At 44.3% G+C, this 27932-nt stretch overlaps 1 protein-coding gene and 1 long non-coding RNA gene across 2 annotated transcripts; one reads left to right on the forward strand and one right to left on the reverse strand.

Moving 5' to 3' along the window:
- Positions 1-638: 638 nt before the first annotated feature.
- LOC124668472 lies at positions 639-3120 on the forward strand. Its single transcript, XR_006991708.1, has 3 exons — positions 639-1076; positions 1842-1970; positions 2792-3120. It is a non-coding gene; the product is annotated as an uncharacterized LOC124668472 (long non-coding RNA).
- A 2325-nt stretch (positions 3121-5445) lies between these two features.
- LOC124658987 (2-oxoglutarate and iron-dependent oxygenase domain-containing protein CP2) lies at positions 5446-27861 on the reverse strand. Its single transcript, XM_047196962.1, has 9 exons — positions 27409-27861; positions 25398-25445; positions 17886-18062; positions 17652-17802; positions 17457-17543; positions 15700-15824; positions 15265-15383; positions 5778-5889; positions 5446-5677 (listed from the first exon to the last, which is right to left on the reverse strand). Exons 1-9 carry the CDS (start codon positions 27733-27735, stop codon positions 5642-5644), a joined length of 1182 nt encoding a protein of 393 aa, XP_047052918.1. The 5' UTR covers positions 27736-27861; the 3' UTR covers positions 5446-5641.
- Positions 27862-27932: the final 71 nt, after the last annotated feature.

Here is a 27932-nt window from a genome sequence, read left to right on the forward strand (position 1 = left end):
GTTGGTGGTTGAGGCCAACGAGGACAAACCGATTTGTTTGTGTGTGTGAGTTTGTATCTCCGATCCCCTTCGTGTTCTTCGTGTTCTACCACCTCCCCACGAATGTAACCCAAATCCGTGAAGATCGGGCCTCCCCTAGGGCTTAGCCCTTATCACACCACCTGTGATTTGAGCTCCCATATTATACACTATATAAAAGACAATCAATTTACCATATCTCATATTTTTTTGGGCACTGTTGATGGGCTATTTATCCTCTTCTTACTTCATTCATAGTGCGACACGTAGATCGGTTTTTCCCTTCTATTTGATTTAGTGGACTAGGTTTCCTTTGTTTCTTTTTTTTATGATGGAAAAAGATTACCGGTTACCGAGGTTTTAGGCTTTCGTCCACGATCTCTTCCGGTCATTTACTATGATGTTGTCGTTTGCAGTTTGGTGGACGGTCAAAGCGGCGCGGACATATCCAGAAACTCCACATCTTTCACTCGAGAAACAACCAAAAAAGAAAAGATCATCTCCCCAGCGCCTCCATCCTCCTCCGTCCTCCCTGACCTCCCGCAACAGACCCACGCGTCCATCTGCGTCTACCTCCACCCGTCAGGTCCGCGCTCCAGACCAGCCGGAGGATCTCCTGGTCCTTGACGCGGACGAAACGCGGAGGGGAGGCTGGAGACCAGTGGGGCAAGGAAGCATGGGAGGCGTTGGCGAGGCTCCTAATCCTCCCATCCTCTCCTCCTCATGTCTAGAAGATTCGATGGTGGATGAGCCGTCCGGCAACGGGAGAAGGGGCGGAGGGGATGGAGACCGCGTCGCCCACCTACAAGGATGGAGGCGGCCATCGGTGGGGCGGAGGCCGCGGCGTCCACCGGCGGAAGGGAGGTGGACGGAGGTGGCGGAGACTGTCGGGGATTGAGGCGGATCGATTGACATAGACAACAAGATGGGTGCAGAGTCTGCCCACCTCGACTGCAAGCAGCAGTAAGCCGCTGAATACCATGAGAAACTGAGAATCAAGTGCTCGCTCTTCTTTTTTCAAGATCAGAGATGCTATCACCCAAAGGCAGGTACACAATGTACGTCTACTCTTTCTATTATTGTTTTTCCGTTCTTGCTGTGTTGGTAGTCCAGAAAAGTTGTGGTGTATCTGTCTACTTCTTTATTGCAATCGAATACATTACTATTAGGAGTATCAGTTGTAAAATTATTATGAGCAATATAAGGTTCAATCGGTAGCTGCCCCTAGCTAAGTACACAATATAACTGTCAATATCATTGGTCGCTTGATGATGTCTACACCCTTTTTTTCTATTTCGTTGATTTAATTTTATTTTTCTACATTTTTTAGGACCTTACTCATCTGGGTTCAATTTTAAATAATATTTGTAGGCTAGCAGTTATCATCTTTATTCTAGCTCTATGAAAATTTAGTTGCCGAAAACTGGAGGTGCACTGGATTTTACCATGTTTCTGGTAAGGCATCCTCTTTTAGCCCACAGGTGTATAATTAAAAGCTACATATTGACATCAAGAATTACGATATGCAACATCGTTTCCGAATTTATACATCCATCTATAAGATGAACATCAGAGGCCGTTCACTAGATACTAAGGCCATAATCATCAAAGTTAGTTTGTGTATGTATTATCTTATGATGCGCTGTGGGTAGAAGGTAAATGAGTGGCAAATGATGTTTTATTCACTTTTTAGTGTTTGCAAAGAGTAAAGACAGGTACTTCTTACTGAAACTACTCACACAAGAGGTATTACTTCTGTAAACTTAGGGTTGGTGCATGTGCTTGCTTGCCAGGTTACTTACTTCTTTCTCTGCCATATGCAGGTTGTCATGTACATCCTTTGTCTGCTATGGGTTCTTCTACCTCTATTTTTGCTCCGCACTCTTATATTCATTGTCAACCTGTTATTATGGTTGCCTCTGTTGGTTCTAGATTATGCCGCACACCTGATGGTATGTTTGTGCTGATGCTCCTCTTTTTTTATGTTTGGTACACTGTGTACTATGTACTGATATGCTCAAATAGAGTTGCTCTGATTAAAAACCAGTATGCATATATAGAATTGTATTCAGTGTTCAAGGTTATATGTTATATCTCTGCCTTGGTTTTTGACATGGTGATGAGAGCGAACTCAAGCTGGTGATCGTATATGTGTCAACGAGGTGATGGACCACCTCTTGGTTTAGTGAAAATGTATTTTCTCCTTTTTCCTGACTATAACTTGACTCGAAAATGCATTCATGATGCTATTGTTAACTTGAGGGAGCCCATGAAATTTCTCCAGAGGATAAAACTATTTCTAAGGTTCTTAAGTATGGCTTACTTTTATGCTGTAAAAGCAATAACAATTATGTTGATCTCACTTTCCTTCACTGGATTATATCGAGACCAGCTTCAGTATAACGAATGAAAGCTGCCGTTTGATTTGTTCTGAATGCCTACACCGCTGAACGTTTTTATTTTTCCCTTCAAAAAAAGTTTCTATTTGGGAAAGTTTGTTGTTCCATTCTGTATCTCGGATTTCTCAACGGTGGTCATTGTATTTTCTGTTATAACAAGGTCTGCTATAGACCAAAAAGAATCTTAGCCAAACATTCATGATGAGCATATACAAAATTTTAAGAAATCTTTTTTCCAGCTATTACCTTTGTTGATTTGCAAGAACACAGTTCGAGATAGCTGAATCTGATTTGTGCACCGAATTAGGAGTAACTTTTCTCAAGTACTTTGATTTTTCTTGCATCATATTTACATGAGTACTTTGTTTGAACAGTTTGAATGAATTGGTTCCTGGTGCACACCTCCCCTCTCCGAGGAACTAGACGTTGACATTCATAGATGGATGATGCCTGGGACCTCGTGCACGTCGCAGGCTCCAAGGGAGGCTGAAGGTGTGGATCAGCCTAGCCGATGAGCTGTAGGTTGATGTGAATGGCGTTGGTGAGAAAGTTTCATTGTTTTCTTATCAGTGGTCGTTTTTGAGATTTGTTCCTTGCATGTGCTATACAAGTTATGTTCCTGGCTGGTGGTATACCGAAGTAATGGCTGAAGTGCTATTATAGCCCAGTTTGACCCAGAAACAATGGTATCAAGTGGTGATGATCTGAATGGTTGGAAAATGCAATCTTTGCAATTATTTAATGCCAATGGTATTGCATGAATGCAATCTTTGCAATTCTTTCTTAATGCCAACGGTACTGCATGAATGATTTTTGTAAGTATTGGGCATACCCTCCTTCTAATAACAAAGCTGGTACATGTTGAATTGAACCTGTAGGTTGGCTTGATTATGCTTTGAATGTTTTGTGCCTGTATACCCATTTAGGAAAAAAAACTTTGAATAATTTCTCTTTAATTATTGGTTTCTACTTTTCTTGCCCATATGTGGCTTACGGCTTACCTTAAAGAACCTGAGGCCACAGATATATCTACTTTCAGACCATTTGGCAGATACATGTACCAAAGAATGAGACCATTGAGCATTTTAAGAGCATAAACAATTATTCAGGTCGAAGCTTTCTTTCTGTGTCGTGTCCCTAGAGAAGCATAAGCATACCTCATGTTTTGAAGCAGCATTTACTTGGAAGATTGAATCATAGCGTGAAGTGATTAGGACAGAATTGCAGCACTGTACTCTTTGTGCTCGAATTTCAGTCTTGCAACACACAATTTCTTTAGACTGTTTATTGTCAGCTCTCCCTATATATACTCAATTTCCAATTATACTCTTGCAACACATAATTTCTTTAGACAGTTTTCTCCATTTTATGAAATTTAGTATAATAATTCTATCATGAGTTCTATAATTGGAAACTGAGTCTGCCTTGGTGCATGAAAATGTCCACACTTGATACAGTTAGGCCAGCGTACGCCCATCTGCGCTTCTTTGTGGCGCTTCATTCCATATAATAGGTCTACATTTATATTCTATGCCACTGCCTAACAATTGCACACCACATTTTCTTCCATGCATCAGTATCGTTTCACGGGCGCGGCGTGCCGCTGCGCCATGGCCTCCTAGTTTTAATGGATTATCTCTCAACATGGCTTATGTGTACCTCACTTCACTATGTTTCAAAAAAGAATCTCACCACTTAGATTACCTAATTTAAGAATTTTTTAAAAAATATTAATGGATTTTATTCTTCAGTTCTTCAAGATGTTAGAATTACAGTTATTTTCGAATGCATCGGCTGTGCTCTAAACGGTGCTAATGAGAAATCAACAGGGATTTCTAGCTATAGTACTCAAAAGAATCGGCATAATACAACCGAATAATTGAAAAAATGACGATTATTATTGCAAACATACAATCACGAAATAGAAAAGTAGCAACATCACATGTTAGAATTTTTATGAAGAACAAAAAGAGTAAGAACTTCATATTCAATAAATGAAAACTATAGTAAAAAATAAAAATCAATTCATTGGATTTTACTTTAAGAAAAAAAATTGACCATTAATTTAGCTAGCAAATACACTCACGCCCATACATATGTACAAAATTTTGCATGAATATCTTAACAATCTAAGTGCATTCAATGCAGTTTTGTAAAAATCCAATATTCTTTATGATTAATATAAGAGACAAAACAAGCTAACGCGCACTTTTGGCTCTCAGGTCCGCCTGCACCCTATATCGAAAACACGTCAGAAATTTAATAAAAAAATGTGTCGTAAATTAAATGTGTAGAGAATGTATGCAGACATGCGTACGTTAAATCGGAAACTAAAATATTAAGTTATGTAGTATACACAAAAATATGTACTATTCACACTATAGTAGACACGTACTATTCACAATTTAGTGCAAATCGATCTTCTCTTTTTTGTGTAGGTCACATAAATTCAAATTTTTTCCTTGAATATTGACACGAGTAAGTAGCATGGTGACATGTACATTCATGAATTATTTCAAAAAAATTGACACATTTAAATAGGTTATTCAAATGTTTTGAATATCAGGGTGTGGAGGTGCGCCACCCTATATTCGCAAAACAAGTCTCATAAAAAGTCTTATTTTTAGCATCAAATTGTGTTATTTTTACACATGCCAAACAATAAATCAATTTTTCGTGGAAAGGCTGCTCAGGTAGCATGTGAAGACAAGTGAATTTTCCATTTAGAATTTTTTGACTTCCAAGCCAAAATATCACTCCGGCCTAATGAGCCAGTACAAATGGACTGGTAATATTTTGGATTAGTAGCAAAGAATGCGACATAAAAATCCATAGTCATCAACTAACCGAAGATTTTGTGCCACCAAATCATCATTCAAGCCTTGCATAATGTAAAATGATCGTCCAACCAAATTAACACCTAGCTAAGCACATAGTACATTATTGCAAACAGCTAGGCCAGTTAAAAAAAAATTGAAACATATCATAGCTAATGAATCTTCTCATGAGTGAAATGGGACGTCAGGTATAATGTTTGTGAGACTGAAGTCTTTCAATATATAAGGCGCGAGGCAAATCACGCAGCCTGCAGCAGTTAGTCTAGATTTACATGAAACATTAATAAAGATACGGGCAGAAAGCTGAACGACTACTACATGTATTCCAAATGATCAAACGATGTCAATATAATACAAGACTATAAAAATACATGCAGTAGATATGGCTTAAATCATTCCCCCTCCACCACCCCTAAGAAATGCCTGCTCGGAAGGGAGTAATGCAGAAAAGTGTAAGTGAAATAACAATGATGGTTGCTGCCAAATGGAAGCTACATGAGGAATTATTAAAGATAGTGATTACCAGCTTGGTCGCTTTGACACACTGAATCTGTCTCTCTCTCTTTTCGCGCTGGCATTCGCCGCACCAACCAGAAAAATCTTTCTGGTATTTCTTCATCTCTCTGAACACAGAGCTGAACACATGAAGCTCCAATTTAGTTGTGCACTCGGCAGGCCCATGTTAATACCAACAAACTGGAACTAAAACTAATGGCGATGTTAGAGATGCTTTATGCATGAATTATATACTATACAACCACCTGGGCACGTGGTACACATGGAACAGTTATATACTATACCCTAAAAAACAGTTATATGGATATCAACATTGGAGTGCCTCATGTTCAAAGGAATAAATATTGTGATATCTATTTAATAACATAAGAGCATCTGCATGCCATCTAAATTATTTGCTACTTCACATGATATTGTGATATCTATTTAATAACCTAAGAGCATCTGCATGCCGTCTAAATCATGTGCTACTTCACATACATCTTCTTTATCCATCCATAGGAGCTGTGCTACAATTTGACATCTATTCGTGTTGATTGTGGGGAGACCATTTAGGTAGAGCATGGTGGCGCTTTCATTCTATGCATAACATAGCAAAGCGTCGTGGCCGGCGCAAGAATCTGAAGGAGAGGAATGCTGCGGCAGCGGCCGCCCAGTAGGCGCAGTCCGCTACCCAAATGGCGCGGCAGATGTAGGTGAAAGCCGGCGCCCACGTAGGCCTCCATCTGAGCCTAGCGGAGGCCATGCTCTTCGTCAAGCAAGAGAGGATTGTGGCATCGCTCCCCCGGTCTCATCGGTGAGCTCGGTAAGATTCCAGCTGCGTCCTGGAACGCCTGCACCCTCGCAGGTCCACGTGGCGTCGCGGTTCGCCTTCAGCGCCGATCCAGTTCAACGGGGCCCAGGTTCCCGACCTGAACCAAACGCCGAGGAGCGGTGTCTCATGCCCGAACGCGACACAAAGACGCGACATGTCCCGAAGAAGAGCATGCCGGTGCTCCGCACCCTGTTTGAGGAAATGACACCATCTGCCCCGACGATTGACGACTCGGTAAGTTTGCTCTCTCAGTGTGTCGCTCTGCCATGTGTCATTTCTGACGTCCGGTGATTCGTAGGCCTATTGGACGAGACGCAATGAGGGCGATATGCAGGCCATCATCTTCGGCGGCGGCTTCGTCGGTGAAGCACACGTAAAGACAGGGACGTAGGACCCTGGCCCAGAGATGCAGGATCAGTGGGAACACACGTTGGATGGGGCGCACATCGATGGCGAACGGTTGTTCTCCACCCAGCCCACGCAGCCAACAACCGGGCCTATCCTAACCAGGGATGATTCTGGCAAGAAGGGGAGAGCCACAGGACCAACGCTTCAACAACAACGAGGACAAATGTTTGTGCTATGCGTGGCTCATGACTAGCAATGACTGCATAAATGGTGCCCAGCAAAAGGGCAAAGTCTGTTGGGCCAAGGTGGTCCAACAATACGAAGACAGAAAGCACCACAAGCCCTACAAGATGCCCAGCGAACCCATGGAAGAGTCCATCCGAAAAAGATGGACCTACATCAAACAAGAGACCTCCAAGTTTTGCGCCGCCGTCGATCATGTTGTTTCCCACCCCAAGAGCCGCACAGGAGTGTTGGCATTCCATCTATGTACTTAGCATTAGCAAACAGTGAAGGATGCGCTGAAGTGGAGGATTAGCTATGCGGCCTACAATGAAGCTGTCAAGAATGGGACAGCCATGTTGGTCGTGACCGGCGAAGACTATGAACCTGGGCAGGAAGCCCTTCCACCTTGTCCCTGGGGCCATAAGTCTACCAAGGCCGATCTTGCCAGGGAGGCATCAGCCCTTGCGTTGAGCCAAACCTTGGAGAAGATCATGGCCAAGTCTCAAGCCACCCTAGCCAAAAGGGAGGAGAACAGGCGCCTGGAAAAGGAGACCCTCTAATGTTATCTACCTCAACCTCACCAAGGTCCAAAGATTAGACGTCGAAGCCAAAAAGGCAAACGCCGAGGCCAAAATGCATGACGCCGAGGCTAGAAGGATGTACACCGAGGCAAAGATCCAAGCAGAGGACACAAGGATCATGCTGGCCGACTTGGGCAGCATGGACGACGACACCAGGGTCTGATTCCTGAAGAAATGCGCCGAAATCCACGCGTGAGACGCCTGATCTGCGTCGCCATTGCATGGCCTCTTTTTTGACAACATTTGTTGTTCTGGCCATGTTTGTGCCCCTTTTGGACTACATTTTGTGCCGTACGATGTGCACAATGATTTAAGACCTCAATTTGAGCCAATATGATGGCCATGTTCATGCAATTTGCTCCAGTTTTCCAATATTTCAGAAAAGAAAATGGTCCACGGCCAAAATGCATCGGCCCGCTAGGGACACCCCTCGACGCAAGCGGACGCATGACCATTTTCGCGTTAGCAAGGCGTCGCAAACGGACAAGTGCGGACAATTTGGGCGTCCGAAATGCGTCGCCCCGTTGGAGATGATGGGCAACGCAAATGGACGCTGAGCGACCGTTTGTGTCCACGCGGTCGAAAAATGCATCAGGGAGCAGGCCCGACGCATAGTGACCGGGCTGTCCGAGGCGACGCAAACGGACACGCGCGGACAATTTGGGCGTCCAAAATGTGTCGCCCCGTTGGAGATGCCCTAAAGGCATTTTATTAATATGATTATACAGTATTAAACAAGTTGTCCAGTGCTGACCAATGGACAAATATTTTTAAACTGTTATACGGACAAGGAATAAAAAGTATATAACCACTGTTTGGCCGGGCTTTTGTTTTTACAGCCTTACAAGCAGATATGAACAGGAATGATAGGTTAACATTGGAAGAGGCTTGTGAGACTTATAAGCTGCAGCAGGCTTATTACACAGGTTTGACATTAGCACACATATCCTGATAAGGATAAAGAAATTGCTTGAACTAAGTATTCGCTTAGAGTCGGCTATGAACTTTTGCCAACAACTTCAGATGTAAACTAAGCAACAGAAGGAAGGTGAAAAGTTGAAGTGTTAAAGAGTACCTCAGCTAGCAACAGAAAGAGAAGTACTCCCTCCATTCCATGAAATTTAGTCTGTCTAGATACATCCCAATTTTGACAAATCACCGACTCATAGGTTGGAGGGAGTGCCATCAGTAAGAACAGGAACAAGGGAATCTCGAGGTCTAATAAAGGATATAGTGAATCTCGAGGATATAGTGAAAGAATCAAGAATCATGGTCTCTCAACACAGAAGAGATAGTACCAACCTAAGTAACTTGTTGATGGAGAGCTAGAAGCTGCAAGCAGGTGCAATATACTGCTCAGTAAGGAACAAAACTAGAGAGGTCGACGTACAAGCACCAGTGCTCGAGAAAAGCCGCGTGCAAGGTGCCGCTTCCGCCTGAATCAGGTAGACTCAACACGATCATATCCTCGTTGCAAGGTGCAAGGACAGCCACCACCCAAACAAGGGTGCAAGGTGCAGGCAGTGAACGGTGTAGTGAGGAAAGAGCTAGTAGACCAGCATCACAAAAGACTAGTGTCTATACGTATCACTATAAGAGCATCTCCACCAGTGACCCCATAGCGTGCCCAATACGGCCATTGGGGTCCAAACCAAAAAAAAAAAATTGCTTCCACCTGTGCCCTCAATAGAAGATCCACGTCATCAGATTGGTATCGCTAAAAGACCCACACCTCCTGCAGCTCTGTTTTTCTCTATTTTTCCTATTGGGAGCTGGTTTGGGGGATTACCGGTGTGGAAACCAATATAATTTTAGCCAACCCTAATACGTAGCCGACATGTGTGCTGCCAGCTACTATATGGGGGTAACTGGTGGAGATGCTCTAAGCACCTCCAGAACACCTCCAGAAGAGAGACAAGGAAATCGTGTTAAAAAACTGGACTCGTCATCACTCAAGGAATCGTTAACACGCTGGAACTTTAAGTCAGCAAGAACAGCAAGGCAGCATGGGTGGGAGCAACAACCAGCAATTCGGAAAAGAATCGTGATAGCATGTGCGTTATTGGGAGTCAGTCTGCTCATGTGGATGCACATGTGCAAAACAAAGTCAGTCTAATTAACGCCGTCACAAATCAAAACCATTGCAACGTTTCATTTTTACTCTGTTTTCATGTTTATGTAAAATGAAGCAGATCATGTACATGCTCTACTGAGGCAAAACAGATTACCGGCATGTATGACATGGAAGGAGCCTGCAAATTGTGAGTGTGTTACGTTGGGTATTCTCCACAAGTGTAGGTCTCAATTAGAGCCAAGTTGTATCTGTGCAGGATTGTGTCATTGTGGATGCATCTAGTAGTTGTGTCCATTCCGGTCTTTGCTTTCCTTGTAATAGTATGTGTGTACTAGGAACTGAAGCAATCAATCAATGAATATGGAGTTGCTAATCCCTGATACCCGTCTCTACCGGTGCCAGCCACGACCCCTTGGCCATGGAATTGCACCAACAAGCAAAGAATCTACCAAATTGGCATCAGATGCCACGGAGGATCCTCTTGGATTACACGCTGCAAGCAAAGGGCTCAACCGGTGAAGAGTCAGGTTCGGTGCATCGTTCCTCACCTACCTGCCAATGCTCATCTTTTGCACTCCCTCAGTTTGGATTTATAAGTCCTCGATTTTCCAGCCAAGCTTTGACCGCGATTTAGACTAACAAAATATGAGTTATATGCCAAAAACATTATACCACTAAAAAATCTTTCCAATACAAATCCAATGGTGTGTTTTCTGTGTCATATAACTTCTATTTTCTTAGTTAAATTTAGGGTAGTTTGGCTCGAAATTCAAGGGGGTTTAGCCCGAACAGAGGGAGTACCACAAGAATGCAAAGTCAAAAGGGCCCAACCTGGAAGCTTTTCAAGACAATCTGCCAAAACAAGTGTGGACAGCCAAAGCATACCAATCGGCTTGGAGCTGCTGCCCATTTCTTCGTTTAACGGCAATGTGACTGACTATCATGAGAGCCTATTCTCAGTGGAGGTTGAAACTTCTTTGACTATGACAAGCCTGACCACACGACACATCTGAACAATTTTTCAGACTAGGAACCATGTTTTCCCTGCAAGTCATTACCATACTTTGGAGCATCAGTGCACGTGACACTACACAATTGGATATTTGTATTGGAACTGACTCAGCCACTTTTAGGGCGCTGCGATACCAGCTCGACACATAACTTCATCAATAGTAATGCACTTGCTTGTGTCAAGCTAACACATAATGCACATCCAGTCCTTCGCATGAGAGGGTTGCAAATGGAGACCCTGTGGCTAGCGAAGGCTTATGCACGAAAGTTCAACTCCACATTGGAGACCTCAATTTCTTGGATGATGGCTTGCCATAACTCTTGGTGGTTTTGATATTGTCCTTAGTGACTCTAGGCCCAATTCTTGTGGGACTTCAGCATGTGTGTGTCTCCTTTCACCTGGTAAGGCGGTCATGCTCCAGCACTTTGGGCGGTTTGGGCGGTGACACGTCATTAGCCTGTTGTCCTTGTGGATGAACTTCTAATGGCGTTCAATAGCATATTCACCATTCCATCTACCTTACCGCGTTCTCATTCCCTCGCCTCTGTCCTGAATTTTCCTAGGTCGAAGTTCGATGGCAATGTATCAATATGCTCCCTCAAGGGATTACTCAAGCAAGTGACTAGGCATCCTAGTCACCGGCCATCCTAGTCAAGAAGCAAGACACTTGGCGCCAAGGTTTTTGAGTCACCTAGCCAAAACGAGTCGCCAACCCTGTGGCTCAGCGGAAGTCGTTGTATAGTTGCCAAAGTTGATGTACAGTTGCGAGTAGCCCTAATTTTGGAAAGACGAATAGTTGAAGACTATACAGCGACTAATCAGTGACTCAAAAACCAACTTCGCACTTTGGGTGGACTGTTGAGTGCTCAACGCGCCGATGGTCAAGAACATGTTTTTGTGTGGTGCATAGTTTTTCACCAAACTCGGCCTGCGCTTGGGATACCATCATGTGCGCATGCACCAACAGGACATCACATAGAAAACTATTCATTTTCAATGTTAGTATCTCTAGCCTCACTTTCATAAAGAAGAGGATGACACTAGGAGAGTTGGGGCAATTTTCGTTGGTTTATTTCTCACACATCTCACGCAATGCCATGCCAAACTGCGGGCACAGGGGTACAGATTTATAGCTGCTAGCCAACCAGAATATGCTAGTCTAAGATGCTAGTCTAAAAGCTGCTAACTACTAGTCCTTGATGCCTCTAAAAGAGGTCAAACATCAGAGATGCTATCCTATCCTAACAGTCAGTCCTTCACAAAGGACCATCTTTGTGCTGCAGTCCTTCACAAGAACCATGTGCAGCAGCTCCACAAAGACCAGAATACAATGACTTATTCATCATTCTCCCCCATTCTCCCCCTAAGTCTTGTACGCCGTCTTGTGCGAGCGCTGAGCCATCCCGATCCGGGAGCAGAGCCCGAGGAACTTGATCCTCCCAAGAGGCTTGGTGAGCAAATCCGCAAGCTGATCCGAGGTGTTGATGTAGCTTGCCTTGATGCTCCCATCCTCCAAGCAGCCTCGGATGAAGTGATGTCTCAACTGAATGTGCTTGCTCCGTTCATGGAAAAACGGGGTTCTTCGCTAGGGCCAGAGCGGACTTGTTGTCCACCATGAGCTGCACAGCTCTAGTGTCTCGGCCAAGGAGATCATCAAGCAGCTGAGCGAGCCAGAGCGCCTGAGTGCAGGCGGTGGAGGCCGCGATGTACTCGGCCTCGCAGCTGGACAAGGCCACCACCTCACAAGGCACTTGCCGAGGAAGAATAGAATCCCGCTCGTGCTTTTGCTGGTGTCGATGTTGCCGACATGGTCACCGCCCCAAGACACCTAGGGTAGTGGAGGCCATGGTCGATGTTGCCGTCGTCGGTCGCTCCATGAACCGACTAACGTAGCCGACGGAGAAGGCCAAGTCCGGCCGTGTGTTGGCAAGGTAGCGAAGGCTCCCCACAAGACGCTGGTTTTGTGTGGCGTCCACTTCCTCCGTCGTGCTTGTCGTGGCTCAATTTCAGCCTCTCCTCCATCAGAGTGGTCCAGCTAGCTCAACGACGCGCTTGGCATAGGCGGTCTGCCGAAGCGTGATCCCGGAGTGGTCCTGGTGCAGCTCAATCCCCAGATAAAAGGAGAGGAGCCCCAGATCACTCATCTGGAAGGCGGCCTTCATCTCTTCCTTGAACGACGCCACCTCTGCATCCTTGATGCCGGTGATCACCAAGTCGTCGACATAGATGCCCACCAACAGGGTGTTTCCTCCACTCCTCCGTCGGTAGACGGCCGCCTCGTGCGGGCTTTGCTCGAAGCCCATTGCCTTCAGAGTGGAATCCAGCTTGGCATTCCACGCCCGTGGTGCCTGCCGCAGGCCATAGAGAGCCTTGCGCAGGCGGAGTACCTCACCCTCCTGGGCGGGAATCGCAAATCCCGGCGGCTGCTGCACGTAGACCTCCTCCTTCAAGTCGCTCTTGAGGAAGGCAGACTTGACATCCATGTGATGGACGCGCCAGCCCTCCTGGGCAGCTAGCGCAAGGAGGAGTCGCACGGCCTTGTGCTTGACGATGGCGCCAGCTTCATCCCTCTTCAGCTTGAACACCCATTTGAGGGTGATCGCGCTGGATACTGAGGTTCAGCTGGTTACAATAGCAAGTTCATCAAGGATTATGGTATTATTGCAAGAGCTCTCACTGAGGATATCGTTGGCAGCTTGGATCATGTGCTACAAATGCCAGATTTCTCCTTCCAATTTATCGTCGAGCGATGCTTCCGGATCTGGTTTAGACATGTGCTTCATCAAGGTGATGGACAACTTTCACCTCATGGTTGCCTGCCATGCTAAACTTGCAGCATACCAAGGGGAATCGATTGTCCATGTCAACAGAGTGCCGTGAATTCACCATTCGCACCAACCATTGTAGCTTGAATTTCATCTTGGATCAACGCCTTTCCATTATCTGACAACATCAATAGGTGAGCAAAACTTTTCAGCTATGACTTTACTGGGCGTCTCAACATTGTATCTGACACGTTGCCTCGGCTGTCTCGGCATGAACCGGACGAGTTACTCATGGAGTCTGTGCTCTCTCAAACCTGCATTTTCCCTCTATGATGACCTGCGCTCCGAAATTGTTGAAATTGCAGCCTAAGCGGAGCTCTCGGACCTGTGTAGCGCCTTCTCAAGCAAATCTGAAGCACCTAAATCATGAATGACCTGATGTTGTATGCTCGTGAGGTTCATGTGTCCTTATCTTTTTTTTTTTCGAGAAAACGCAAAGGAATCTTTGCGTTTCATTTCAATGAAAAGATAGGATTTGTGTGCTCGTGATTTTGTATGCTCGTGAGGTTCATGTGTCCTTATCATCACCAGCTCTTACCTTCACTTCTAGAACAAGCACATGCAGCCAATGGGGGAGGGACACAGAAGACTTTGCATAGCTTATGGCATCCTTCCACATTCTGGGTGATCATAAATTGGTTGAATGTCTGTGCTAGTTCAGTGTCAGCGCAATAAAACAGAAGCACTGAATCATGCGGGTTTGCTACAACCATTAAAGGTTCCAATTTGGTGTGACATCTCTATACATTTTATCAAGGCTCTTTCTAGTGTGCATGGAAAAACAATGACACTTTCAGTTGTTGACTGTTTTTGAAATATGCCCACTTTATTACCCCGGCTCATATGTACACCGCCTCATGGTTACTCATGCCTTCTTTGATAATATTGTTGTCTTCATGGTCCACCTCAATCCATAGTCAGCGACCGTGAATCAAACTTAACAAGTAACTTTTGGAAGGGGAGTATTTTTCAACTATTTGGAATGCATCTGCACATGCAATCCATCCGCAATTCGATGAACACGATGAAGTACGAATAAGGTGATCGCCGTGTACCACAGATGCATGACAGGAGATCGTCCACAACAACGGTTGGATTGTTGTGCTTAGTCTTTGCTTTCCTTGTAGCAGCTAGATTATTGCCATTAGTTTTTGGTTTCCTTGTAAGATTTGTGGGTTGTCTCCCATATAAAGAGTAGTAGCATGTACTAGGAATTCGAGCAATCAATCAACAATTCTAGTCCTTGACCCCCTTCTCCTCCCAAATCCCGATACCCCTCTACCAGCGCCAGCCACGGCACTCAAAGTAGTGGACTGCAGCCACAACAAGCCCGACAGTCGGTCGAACATGGGGTGAGTTGGTAGCATGCAGATTTTTTATAAAAAAAAAAACTGATCATATGTTGATACCATGTTATGAGGGAAGCAAAAGTCTGTAAAGCGTATATATAAAGAAGTATAGGAGATAAACTATAAATCCGAAAATACATAAAGGAAATACAAGAAACTTAGTACAATATGTATATCTGCCTAGCAATCTAAGTGCTTACAACATCCAAAAGAAGTCATGGAGAGATCTTGGACAATATTGAAATTGCAAGGAAAGATCTGAATACCTTCTACACCACAAAAGCAGGTTCATTCTGAGCCCTGATGTTGTTGGTCTAGCACCATGTCTATGACGACCACGATGAAGCACAGCTCGTCCAGGAATATGAGAGTAATCATACATTTCCTGCAATAAAATCAGGAACGGGAACACTTAATTGTTTACTCGTATACTAACACTGAATTCTTTGAACAAAAAGTAACGTATAACCTATATATTGATTTTTATGTAATGTATAACTGACATGAACAGTGTAAGAATACTCCCTAGCTTGTTAGCTGATGCCAAATTCCATCAAAAAAAATAGGAGTAACGCATTTAGATTAACCAGTATCAGCAATGATATAATAAATCCAGGTTGCATGTGAACAAAGAGAGCCCAAAATCATTCAGTAAGAAATATAGAAATTGCAGAAGCTCACAATATTCACAAAAACACTACCTCATGTTGTGTTTCTGAGTTCACGTGATTCTCACAGCGGATGCCACGAAAGTATAATTCACCACCAGAGAATTGTTTGCCAAGGCAAACATTTAATGTTACCTCAGAATCATCGACATGGAAACCTGCAAGAGTATTAACAGTTAGAACATGAAAGAAGATGGTATCTCTAGGCAGAGGTGGCAAAACAGATGGATTAGTCTTACAGGAAGTGTCACTACAAGAAGCACAAACATCTTTAGGCACTATAATAGAAAGAGGAAAAGGAATATTCTAAAGTGCACAAAAAAAAAGAATGGAAGTTCCAAATTAGTATTTTTATCAAAATAATGTATACTGTACAGCTCGTCACATGCAAATGTTTCATCTGTGCTAAGCTAACAATTAACAAGAACTCCCACTAGTGGGGCCCCAACGGTAAACGACAAATGTTGAACTATCCAAAAGTTGACGATCAATGAAAAAGTTGAACTTGCAGCTTCGCCGGAGTAGCCGCCCTTCAAAGTACGGCACCGTCTCGCTGGTACTCACGGTTGCAGTCTGCCTTTGCTATCATGGGTGCGGGCAGCACAGTTGTGCATTGCTGCATGGGACACTCGCTGCTGTCACCGGAAGGAAGCACTACATCTCTCGGGTCATCGTCGCATGTGTTTTTGCTGATGTCGAAATCGATCCGTCTCCCTGTCAGCATGGAGGACATGGACTAGTCACGCCTGCCAATACCAACAGTGCAACACATGGCCCCTCCGGGAGAGCTTGGGTCAGAGCCCCATAAGTGGAGCGCCTGGGCAGCATTGCGCAAAGCATGCCCGGTCACTCGGTCGAGGATGCCTCGCTTCAGGCGCAGCCCCGAACTCGGGATAGGGCCGGGTAACAGGGCAAGGGCCCAGTAGGCAATATGAAATAAAGCAAGAATGGCGATATAGATGGAACAACATACTTATACAGCTATTTTTGTGAACCATAAGTATACCCTAGATTTTCAAACAAAGTACTAATAAATTACAGAGCATACATACAGCTTGATCTCGGAATTATCAAAAAAGGTTACGTTGCCAAAACATTGGATCTTACAGAGCGTAGTGCATAATTTGTTCTACGTATTTTAATCTACATTGATAATGGTAAAGATAGAGATAAGAAAGACACATGGACATGACATGAAAATGAGCATATATGCTGAGACAAATGAGGCCATCAGGCCCACTACATAACAATCACTAAGAATCATTAGCTGACAAGTGACAAGAAAATGCAAGTCACTGATACAATTAGGCAGGAAACAACAAAATCATAAAACAGCTCTTACAGTTCTTGCAGAGCATGATCATCGGGATTATATAACTATTATAAATTGGTAAAAATACACTAAGACAGTGCACATTATCCAGATAAGGATTTGACCATAACATTTGATTGTGAGGGCCATTATAAGTTTTCTGGTACAAAATGGTTAAATTGATCGTTTATTTACTTCATTTGAACAGACACGGTGAGTTGAAAGGCCCAAGAAGTTAAAGCTGATATACAAGATTTCAAATGCGCTATCCTAAAAATAAAGAGGAGGGGATCCAAACCACAGATAGTATCCCCATTTTTTTAACCTCCAAAATATAACCTTGAACCTTGGCACACAAAAAAAATATGAAAGAAATGGCAAGAATACATCCAGATAGATATGCAGAGTTAAAGAACAGAGAACTTCAAAAGATTTTGTCAGCATCCTTAGATATGATAAACTGATGATCGAAACGTACCAAGTTCAACATCTCGGTCTTTCCCGTACTCAACAACAAAAGCATGATGAGAGTCCAATGTCCCCCCACCAACCTCAGAGTAAAAAACTGATGGTTGACACAAAGAACATCATATTAATTGGACGGATATGTTGAAACAATGAAACCAATACTCTCTCTTCCCATCTACAACAACACAGCAGGAAATCAAATAACCTTTAGAAATTGGAGCTATGAACTCCTCCATGAACTGGTTCAGCACAGCTTCCAGGCCAAAATCATCAAGTACCGCACCATACTTATTCATTGTATTTGGCCTCATTATCTTAAATTTCATTGCATGAACCCACTTTTCAAAGTTCTCTACCTACAAAGGTTTTAAATAATTGCTTTTACAATCTAGCAAACCTGCCATTTGAGCTAAAGAGGTTATTGGTTACTTGACCATACCTCCTCCAACAGCATGTCACAAAAGTTGGGCTGTAACATAGCAAATGAAAAAACACCAGGAGTTGGCTCAGTCATTATACTTGCAATACTTTCTTCTGTATTAGTTCTTACTGCTTCAAGGAATGTTGGTAAGAAGAAAGCTGAAGGATGCATTGTGTATAATTCTCCATGAAGTGGCTGCAAAGTAGCAAAAAAGAATGAATTACAAGCAAGCAAACAGGGAAGAAACAATGCTCTAAAAAATAGAACCCGTTGCCTATTACTAAGCTTTTAAAAGATTTTAAGAGATCCAGCAAAAAGGTGATTTTGAGCTCTGTGGCACATAGTAACCAGTACAGCCATCAACTCTACAATAATTGCAATGGTCAGTAAGCACTAATCTCTACTCAAATGTCCCTTGTGAACACAAGGGTCGTAATTTTAGGGTTGTTTGGCACTAGAAGAATGACATCAAATTCAAGGAAAAAAACATATCATCTTAGTTAATCAAATAAAAAAATTACTGATTTATTATAAAACTGGCAAAACAAGACTTTTGAAATTGTGTTACAGTCTCAAGCAGGCTTGAGCCCCAGTTCTATTGCATTGCAGCGCTACAGCACTGCCATGACTTCGAGGTGTTATTGAGAAAGAAGCCCAAATGTGTTGGCAGGCATCACCTGCCAGCCAATGTAGTTGGGTGCTTGGTTCATTCACTAGCATAATAACCTGCCTCAATGGGCCATAGTTTCTGGAGTTGATACGGACTGGAGGGACTAGTAGATGGCAGCTTGTCCATTTGGTAGCGACAGCGTTGTGATTTGTGTGGCAACAACAAAGGTGGCGAGCAGAGCTGGGTCACGGCATGCCTTCTAACTACGCGAGTCCTGTGTGCTAGTCTCTAGTTGCTGTTCCTTGGTGTGTTGCACGAAGTTGTGCTGCGTGCCAGGATAAGCATGGCGGCGACGGTGGCTTGCGCAGGGTGGCTCAGCAGGTATCTCTCCAGTGGCTGCATTGTAAGGTCAGTGCAAATAGGCCTGTGCATATTGAAACCGAACCAAAAAAACAACATCTGAAATAAACCGAACCAAAACCAAAAGATGTTTTTTTGGCTTTTGGTACAGTATGAATTTTGGTAACCATTCTACCATTGGTTAGTTTGATAGAAACCAAAAAATATATATGTACTTCCAAATAACCCAAGCCTTGATTCCTAAGTCGTCCTCATGGGCTTGCTTAGCTGCACACTGGGCTGGAATATCATCTTGTGAATTAACCAAACAGAATAAACCGGGTGGACAGGCCTAGGTGCAAGGCTTGAAACTGTTCACCTGCAAATTTCATCGGCAAAATTGGAGCCGTCTTGTCCTCAATGCGTCGATCCAATGTGTTGGTTAACCGTTTGGTGGGAAAGAGAGTGAAATTGGGGGGTTAGGGTTACGGATTCCTCCAATCGGCCAATCCTCCCTCAAGGCCTCGACCCAAAAAAGTCAAAGGCGGAGCCATTGAAGCTAACCCACGCTGCCCACCAGCTCTCCCTCCAGGCTGCTGGAACAGGGGGCCCTTCCTCCAGAAGCTCGTTTCCCTCGCCCCCTCCGTCCAGATCGAGCTCGGCCTACTCTGCAACTCGCCGCTGGCCACCACGCATCAGGTATTCCCTCCTCCACAGCTTGTGCAGTACATGCTGTGTGTGTTTGGCGGAAGTCATATTTGAACTAGTGGACAAAGCAATTCAGGAATTAGGGGCTGAACAGGTGATGCAAGTTTGTACGGACAATGCTTCCAATAACATGGAAGCGAAGAAGTTGTTGCTTGAGAAGAGACCAAAAATATTTTGGAGCTCTTGTGCAACTCACACCATCAACTTGATGCTCCAAGGAATTGGCAACACCAAAAGGTTCAAGTCCATAGTTGATCAAGCAAAGAATGCGACCATCTTCATCTATGCGCATCCAAGACATTGGCACATATGAGGAAATGCACAAAGAGGAGAGATATCGTAAGGGCGGGGGTGACTATATTTGCTTCCAATTTGGGTTGTCATGTGGGTTTTATATTTGCAAAGCTAAATAATATTGTTTCATTGCTTGTTTGATAATTGAATAGTACTGCTTGAATAATATTTGGTTGCTCATATTTTGATCTATGTGCATGCAGCTCTTGGGAGAAAGGACTTGGAGAACAAGAAAAGGGAGACAACTCGAAGCAAGCCAAGGTATTAATCCACATTTCTCTGAATCATATCATTACATGTTTAGGATATCAAAATACACATATTTTTGGCTTCTATATGCCCAGTTTGCCTTCCCTGTTGCCTGTCCACACGGTGTCCATACAGAACCTCACCACTCGTTTACCGCTTTCCGCTTTTTTTAACCATGCATTGATTTCCTATGGGCTCTGTGATGATTGGTATGCTGATGGTTGTCTGAAGAGAAGTTGCAGTCACCAGATCAGGGGTGATAGGTGATGTTGATGAATCTACTGGACAGCCCGATGGTTGCTTTCTCAGTTTTTTTTTTTTTTACTGAGGTTGCTTTCTCAGTATTGTGTGTCAGCTCTGCTTTGGTGGCCAGATTGACCCTGGGGGTACCATGTCTTTGGGCGTTTGTAATGTCAATTTTTAGCCATTTTTTCTCAAATTAACTAGGCAATTGTCTTCCTAGTTAATAGATTGAGATCTTTGTGCTCCGGTTAGAAAAAATGATTGAACCCATTTATATATAGCGGGATCTTAATATTTAATATTTAATGCCTTGTGGAGACATTGTACTCTGGTCAATAACATTGGCAACCCCACTGTTGCATGTGATCCACTATCTCAACTTTACCAATGCATATTCATGTGTCTCTAACTGAAGTGGTCTCCACATATAAGGAATTGCTGGATAGGAAAACTTTTAATAACTATGAAACTAACATGGCATGATGGATTTTCAACTCTTCATCTATGCAGCTTCAAACACCCTAAGTGTTAGCCTTGCTAGTTCACAGGTAGTGTAGTGTGTGGGAAGTAGTCTATGTGTGATGCTGCCAAAAGCTTCATGCAGCTTGTACTGCATAGTCCTATTTATAGGATACAAGCTAGGTACAACAACTAGATTTCTAAAGCCTTCTAGAGCTTTCTACTGTAAACCTAACCTTCTACAACTTTCTAGTGCTAACCAGAGTTAGCTACTGCCTAGGGCTTACATGTGAATTGTACTACTAGAACATACCAGCACCTACGGTACTACTAGAAGGTACTGGCTTATTCTTATTCCTGAGCAAGGATTACTCTAACAATTCTCCCCCTAATCCTTGCTCTTGATCTAGACCATTCCAATTCTAGCATGCAACTCCTGAAATTTCACTCGCCCAAGTGATTTTGTCAAAATGTCAGCGAGCTGATCTGAAGTATTGATGAAGCTAGCGTTGATGCTTCGATCTTCCAAGCAGCCTCTAATAAAGTGATACTGAATATCGATATGTTTGCTGCGTTCATGTAAGAGTGAATTTTTGGCTACTGCCAGGGCAGACTTGCTGTCCACCATTAGCTCAACTGTCTCAGCTATTCTTCCTTGAAGTTCTCGAAGAAGTCGAGCCAGCTAAATTCCTTGAGTTGCCTAATAAAGTGATACCGAATATCGATATGTTTGCTGCGTTCATGGAAGATTGAATGTTTGGCTAATGCCAGGGCAGACTTGCTGTCCACCATTAGCTCAACTGTCTCAGCTATTCTTCCTTGAAGTTCTCCAAGAAGTCGAGCCAGCCAAATTCTTTGAGTTGCTGCAGTTGTGGCTGCTACATATTCTGCCTCACAAGAAGACTAAGCAACCACCCTCTGCTTGAGAGATTGCCAACTCACCAAGCAGTTGCCGAGGAAAAATAGACTGCCACTCGTGCTCTTCCCGGTGTCAATGTCGCACTGTCACCGTAACCAATCAGATGTGCCTCCTTTGTCTTCCATCGGTAGTGAAGACCATAGTGGGTCGTGCCAGCGAAAGAATTCTCTTCACCGCCATCATGTGCTCCTCCGTGGGTTGTCCCATGAATCAACTGACAACCCAACATCAAATGCCAGGTCTGGCCTAGTGTGGACGAGGTTGCGCAGGTTGCCAACAATCCGCCGATACTTCGTAGCGTCCACCTCGTTTGCTGTACTTTCACGGCTCAGCTTGAGCCGCTCCTCCATTGGACATGGGCTGATGCCATCGTCATGCTGCTAGACTTCAATTCCGAGATAGAATGACAACAATCCGAGGTCACTCATCTCGAATTTTTTCTTCATCTCGTCCTTGAAGCTCTCAATCGCTCCCTTGGATGAACCTGTGATGATTAGATCATCCACATATACTTCAGTGAGCAAGATTGTGTCGCCCGTGATGCGCCGGTAGATTACGTGCTCGGGCTCGCTATGCTTGAAGCCCATTTCTTTGAGCATGCAGTCAAGCTTTGCATTAAGAGCTTGCCGCAAGCCATAGAGGGCCTTGCGTAGCCGTAGGGCCTTTTCTTCTTCGATGCTTCACATAGACCTCCTTCAGTTCTCCATTGTGGAAGGCTGTTTTTTACGTCCATGTGGTGGATGGGCCACCCCTCCTGGGCAGCCAAAGCAAGCAGCAACCGGATTGATTCCATGCAAGCGACGGGAGCAAAGACTTCATCAAAGTCTATGCCAGCTTGTTGGACAAAGCCGCGAGCGACCAACCGTGCTTTGTGTTTGATTACTTCGCCGACTTCATTTTTCTTCAACTTATAGACCTTGAGGCCTATTGGTCGATGGTCGTGTGGTAGATCAACAAGCTCCCATGTGTTGTTTCCATCCACTGCTTCAATTTCCTCACACATGGCTGCCATCCATGCCTTGTCGCGCTTAGGTTCTGCGAATGAGCACGGCTCCCCGTGCTGGCCAAGTGTAGCTCGGAGGCGAGGTTGCGCAGTGCATTGGTTCGTCTCCAATCAGGTTTTCGACCTTCCGATAGAGTCGATCATCATCATCTGCTGGTTGCGTGACGAAAACTTTGTAGCACTTGTTGCTGGAGCTGATGGAGGCGTTGGTGGTGCGTTGGTTGAGGCACCTTCAGCCCCACGCCTCGAGGACACCTGGCTAGGCACCCTGTGGCATGATGACTACACCTGGCTAGGCACCCTTGTGGCATGATGACTGATATACTCCACATCAAAGTTGTTGCTAGGGTTTTCACCGCCATCTGCTACCCAATCCCAACCTCGTTCTTCGTCAAAGATAACATCACGAGCGATGCGAACACACCTTGTGGTTGGGTCCAGCCAATATGTCTTTACTCCATCCTCAAGCTCGTCGGCATTGCTTGTCTTGAGGTAAGCCTTTGCGTTCGGCTCATCGATGTGAAGAGGGGCATGCTCTAGAGCTGTAGTGGTGCTATGTTGCACCAAAATGGCCAGGGTTGGAGCGACGTTCTGTTGTACCCACCATGGCAGCAGCTGAAACGGCCTGCGCGATGAGAAGTGCAAGCTCCTCATCATCGTCCTCTACTTGGACCAAGTATGCCCTGTTTCTCCGGGGCTGCCTGCAGTCCTTGGCCCAATGGCCATGACGACCACAACTACGGCATGTGTCATTGCGTGGGCTGACCCTAGCCCCTGCACGGATCGTCGCCACCTTCTCCACCCTTCTTATGTGGTGGCCGTCGTCGTTGTCCGCTGCCGCGTGCAGGCTTGGAGGAGCTACCTCCTTGGTGCCCCTTCATTCACTCTAGCCATTGCTCCTCGGTAAGTAGGAGCTTGCCCTGCTCACGCGCCGGCTCAGGCAACTCAAGGCGATCCTCAGCTGACTTCAACCGGGCCAGTGACTTCCTCCAATGAAGTATCAGAAGTGTCAAGGAGGGTCTCAAGCGCAAGGGCTACGTGCGACAGCCTAGGCGGCACAACCCGCAAATACTTCTCAACGACTTGGGTTTCGTCGATAGGTGCTCCGAACGTGGCAAGGCTTGTGACAAGGTTGCTAAGGCGCAACGCGAAATTATCAACGGACTCCCCGTCGCGGAACGAGATCATCTCAAATTCCTTCTTCAGCTGCTGCACCTTGCCCTTCCGCACGCGGTCTGAACCTGCACGCATGGCTCGAATCGCCTCCCACACCTCCTTCGTTGTCCGGTTGACGGCTAGTCCAGCCATCATTTCTGGTGGCACCGCTTGCAAGATAGCCTCCAGCACCATTCGATCTTCCTAGTAGTCGTCGGCACCGAGCTCAATTGCATCCCAGATGCCCCGAGCCTACAGCTTCAACTTCATGAGGAGGCTCCATTCGGTGTAGTTCGTCCGCGTAGGCATCGGGTAACTACCACCGTTGACGTCCTTCACGACTCGCTCGACCACAACCTCGCGCCTTACTGCATCACGGTGACGCGGTCGTCTCGGTGGCGGTGAAGGGGAACAGCGCTGTGGTTGGCGAGCCGGACTACCAGCAACACCTCCAACTGGAGCTGACATCTCTCATGATCCTATCTTCATCAACGCTCTGATACCAATTGTTAGCCTTGTTGGTAGTGTAGTGTGTGGGAAGTAGTCTATGTGTGATGCTGCCAAAAGCTTCATGGAGCTTGTATTGCATAGTTCTATTTATACGATACAAGCTAGGCACAACAACTAGATTTCTAAAGCCTTCTAGACCTTTCTATTGTAAACCTAACCCTCTACAACTTTCTAGTGCTAACCAGAGTTAGCTACTGCCTAGGGCTTACATGTGAACTAGAAGGATACCCCGCACGTTGCAGCGGGAATTTCTCCGATAACTCTATTTTGTAAAAAACAAAAGGATATAAGTTGATTGGAATAAGATGTTATTTGTAGGAACATGCATGATTCAATTGGTGTAAATAGTCAAGAGGCTAACTTTAAAAAATTGACTTGAAATGGTTATGTAGTTGGCGGCTAAAAGTTGATGATGTGGATAATTGGATGGCTTAAAAAACAGATGATGTGGATAATTGGATGGCTTAAAAAATAGATGATGTGGATAATTGGATGGCTTAAAAAATAGATAATGTGGCTTGCATGTAGAGTATTAATGAATATTAGTGGGGGATGACATGGACAATTGGATGGCTAATAGAATGGATGATGTGGATAGCTTGCATGTTGAGATAGACAACTTAAATGACCCTCTAGTGGGGTTTTGCTTTATAAGAGATATAGATTGTACTACTAGAACATACCAGCACCTACAGTAGGTACTGGCTTATTCCTGAGCAAGGATTACTCTAACACTAAGAACACAAGGGGCCACCATCCAACCCAGCGCAATTTAAATAAGAAACTTTGCAAAAAATCGTAAACTGTACACTCTGGGCCATATGGCCATCACATATGGCAAGGTTGTACAGGACAAACACGATTGCACCATATGCATCTTCTTTCACACCACTCAAAAAAAAAATACTTGCAAAACAAATGATAATATACTAATTAGGTGTTGCATATTTCTACTTGTAAGTGCATCTATGAACAAGTATAGAAAGTACAGTTATCCATCTCTATTTTAGAGAAACTCTAAACCTATGCTAGAGTGCAAACCTTATAGAGGTGGAGTATCTTCTGCCTGTATTCTTTGTGCCTTTGAACCTGCAGCAAAATTAATACATGAAATGAGGAAGCTAACTTAAGTAAAATGATATATAACAAATGTCATTTCTAATTCTACCTAAATAAGGAGATGCTAAAAGCAAACCAAAGCTATATTCAACTGTTTGTTCCCATACAGTGTCACCATAGCTTATACAGTAACAGCTCCTACTGAACTGCCTAAATCTGTACTCACAAATCCTACTGCTGTTAAATAATAAATATAACACCAGATTTTACGGTTATGTTGGCTATAATTGGGAAATAAAACAATCGCTGCATTGGTTAGCTGTGCTGTCAGTCCATGCCGATCTAGCATATACAAGCAATATCAATACAACTAAAAGGACATCATTTTTACATGCAACTTCTACAGAGCACCAATTTTCAAATACCAAACAATATCATCAGTCCTTACTCCTACCCAATTTTCAAATACAGAACACAATTATATGCACTTCATTCCCAAATTTATTTTCTTTCCAAGCACCCAAATATAATCAAATCGGTAAATCTAAGGCAACCTAATAAAATTGTAATGTTGCAAATTACAAGGGATGGGAAATAGTACATCCCTGATAGATAAAAATGGAGGTTGTAATAAGGACTTGAATTACATGATATACATGTCAATTGCTAGACAAGCAAATATCAAAGGTATCATAATATACATGTCAAAAAAAGGGATGTCCACAAACCCCGATAAATCTGAAAAGATGCTGCTTTTAAAAGGAGCTTATATGTATAATCTGCTGTCTCAAAACCAAAGCTTGTTGGTATAATCAAGATAATTCCTCAGAGGGCTTCCTCAATCAGTTATGAATCACCACAGCTAGATTCTGTAGCGTAAGAATACTGAATATGGCAGATGCATTCTTAAAGAAAAATGTTCTGCCTTCACACGCAAACTTGACTCAAAAAGGTATAAATGGGCAGGGTAAAAACTGAAAAGTGGTCATGCCAGATCCAGGTACTCGTGGGTGTAACTATACCATACTTTATCGGTTTGAGTATGTTCCTACACTATGTCTAAGATACTTCAAACCAAGTTTGGTGAAAAAAATGCAAGTGAACCCATAGTTTGCACTATATATTCAAAATACATGTATATTTATACGTAAAACAGGAGTATGCGTAAGCAAAATACATACTATTCGATAATAATCCATCCGTGGAAAAGGATGCCGCAGATTTGTCTAGATACGCATGTAACTCTGGACGGAGGGAGTAATAAATATTATGGTTGTTATTTTCCATCTGATTGATAATGTTTCCACAATTCATATTTGAATATCCGAACTTGCATAAAATTATGAGTAGGAATATAGTACACAAATATGTTATTCTAATGTTCTTATTCCAGATTGTTATTATTCAAACTATACATATCCAAATTGCATAAGTTATAGTGCAGTCCAAATTGCCAAATACGACCAAATTCAGTAGGTATGTATTCAAGTTGTACTTGTTATATCATCATATTCAAATTCATGTGTGCCACTTGAAAATATGAGTATCATCAGTTGACATCCCTACCAACCGCAAATCATTTTCCCTGACCAAATACCACTGGCCCCATCACCCAAAATGCCAGTAGCAGGAGGGCTATCTTACACCGGATAAGCTTGCTCTCTGCTCTGCAAGCTGTGGCAGTAGTCGCCCATCACCTGCAATGATCAGTGGTGACAATATAAGACCTGGCTTCCTTCCTCTCATAGCCAGCTTCCCCTGCCCCAGGCCCTACTGCCGAAGGATACCATCCACCACAGGTGCTCCAAATTCAGGGTTTGGAAGACTACACGGATTGGTCACATAGCTTAATAGCAAACCTAGTATTTTGCAAAACAAAAGGAGTATCTTGTTCCAAGCAGAAAGCGAAATTCAACCAATTACAGTACTACATAAATCCACGCAACGCTCATGCATATCACTCAAGAAGCTAAAGAGGGATCGAGAGCGCGACCTTGTTGCGCTCGCCATGGGGCCAGTAGCGAGCGAGTATGTCACGCATGAACTGTAGCTTGACGTCACGGTCGGCCTCAAGGAGGCTAGGCGGGAGGTGCCGCTCCAGGGCGCTGTAGACGGCCGGCGCGTACTCACCGCGCACGTCGGTGTAGTCCAGCGACTTATGTTCCGTGTTCGGGTTGAACCGCAGCCGCCTGTCAGAGTGCGCAGTGGTGCCCGATGGCCGGCCGGCCATCCGCGACGGCGGCGGAGCCACGCAGTTCCCGTTCGCCACCCCTGCCTGCTGGCCTTCGTCCCGTCGCTCCGCGGGCCCCTCTAGAGCCATGGCAAGCGCGGCGGAATCACAACATCAAGCGGAATAGGGTTAGGGTTTGGTGGCGAATCGAGGCTGGATAGGGTTTCGATGAGTTCTTTCAGGTCCCACGGGCCGATGAGAAAAGGACACACGCTCCAGCCGCCCGATGGTTCGGTTCGCGAGATCAAAAATCAGGTTGAGAACGGTGGATGGCTAGGAGGGTATTG

The sequence above is a fragment of the Lolium rigidum genome, chromosome 6 (genome assembly GCF_022539505.1).
Source record: "Lolium rigidum isolate FL_2022 chromosome 6, APGP_CSIRO_Lrig_0.1, whole genome shotgun sequence".
Lineage (NCBI taxonomy): Eukaryota > Viridiplantae > Streptophyta > Magnoliopsida > Poales > Poaceae > Lolium > Lolium rigidum.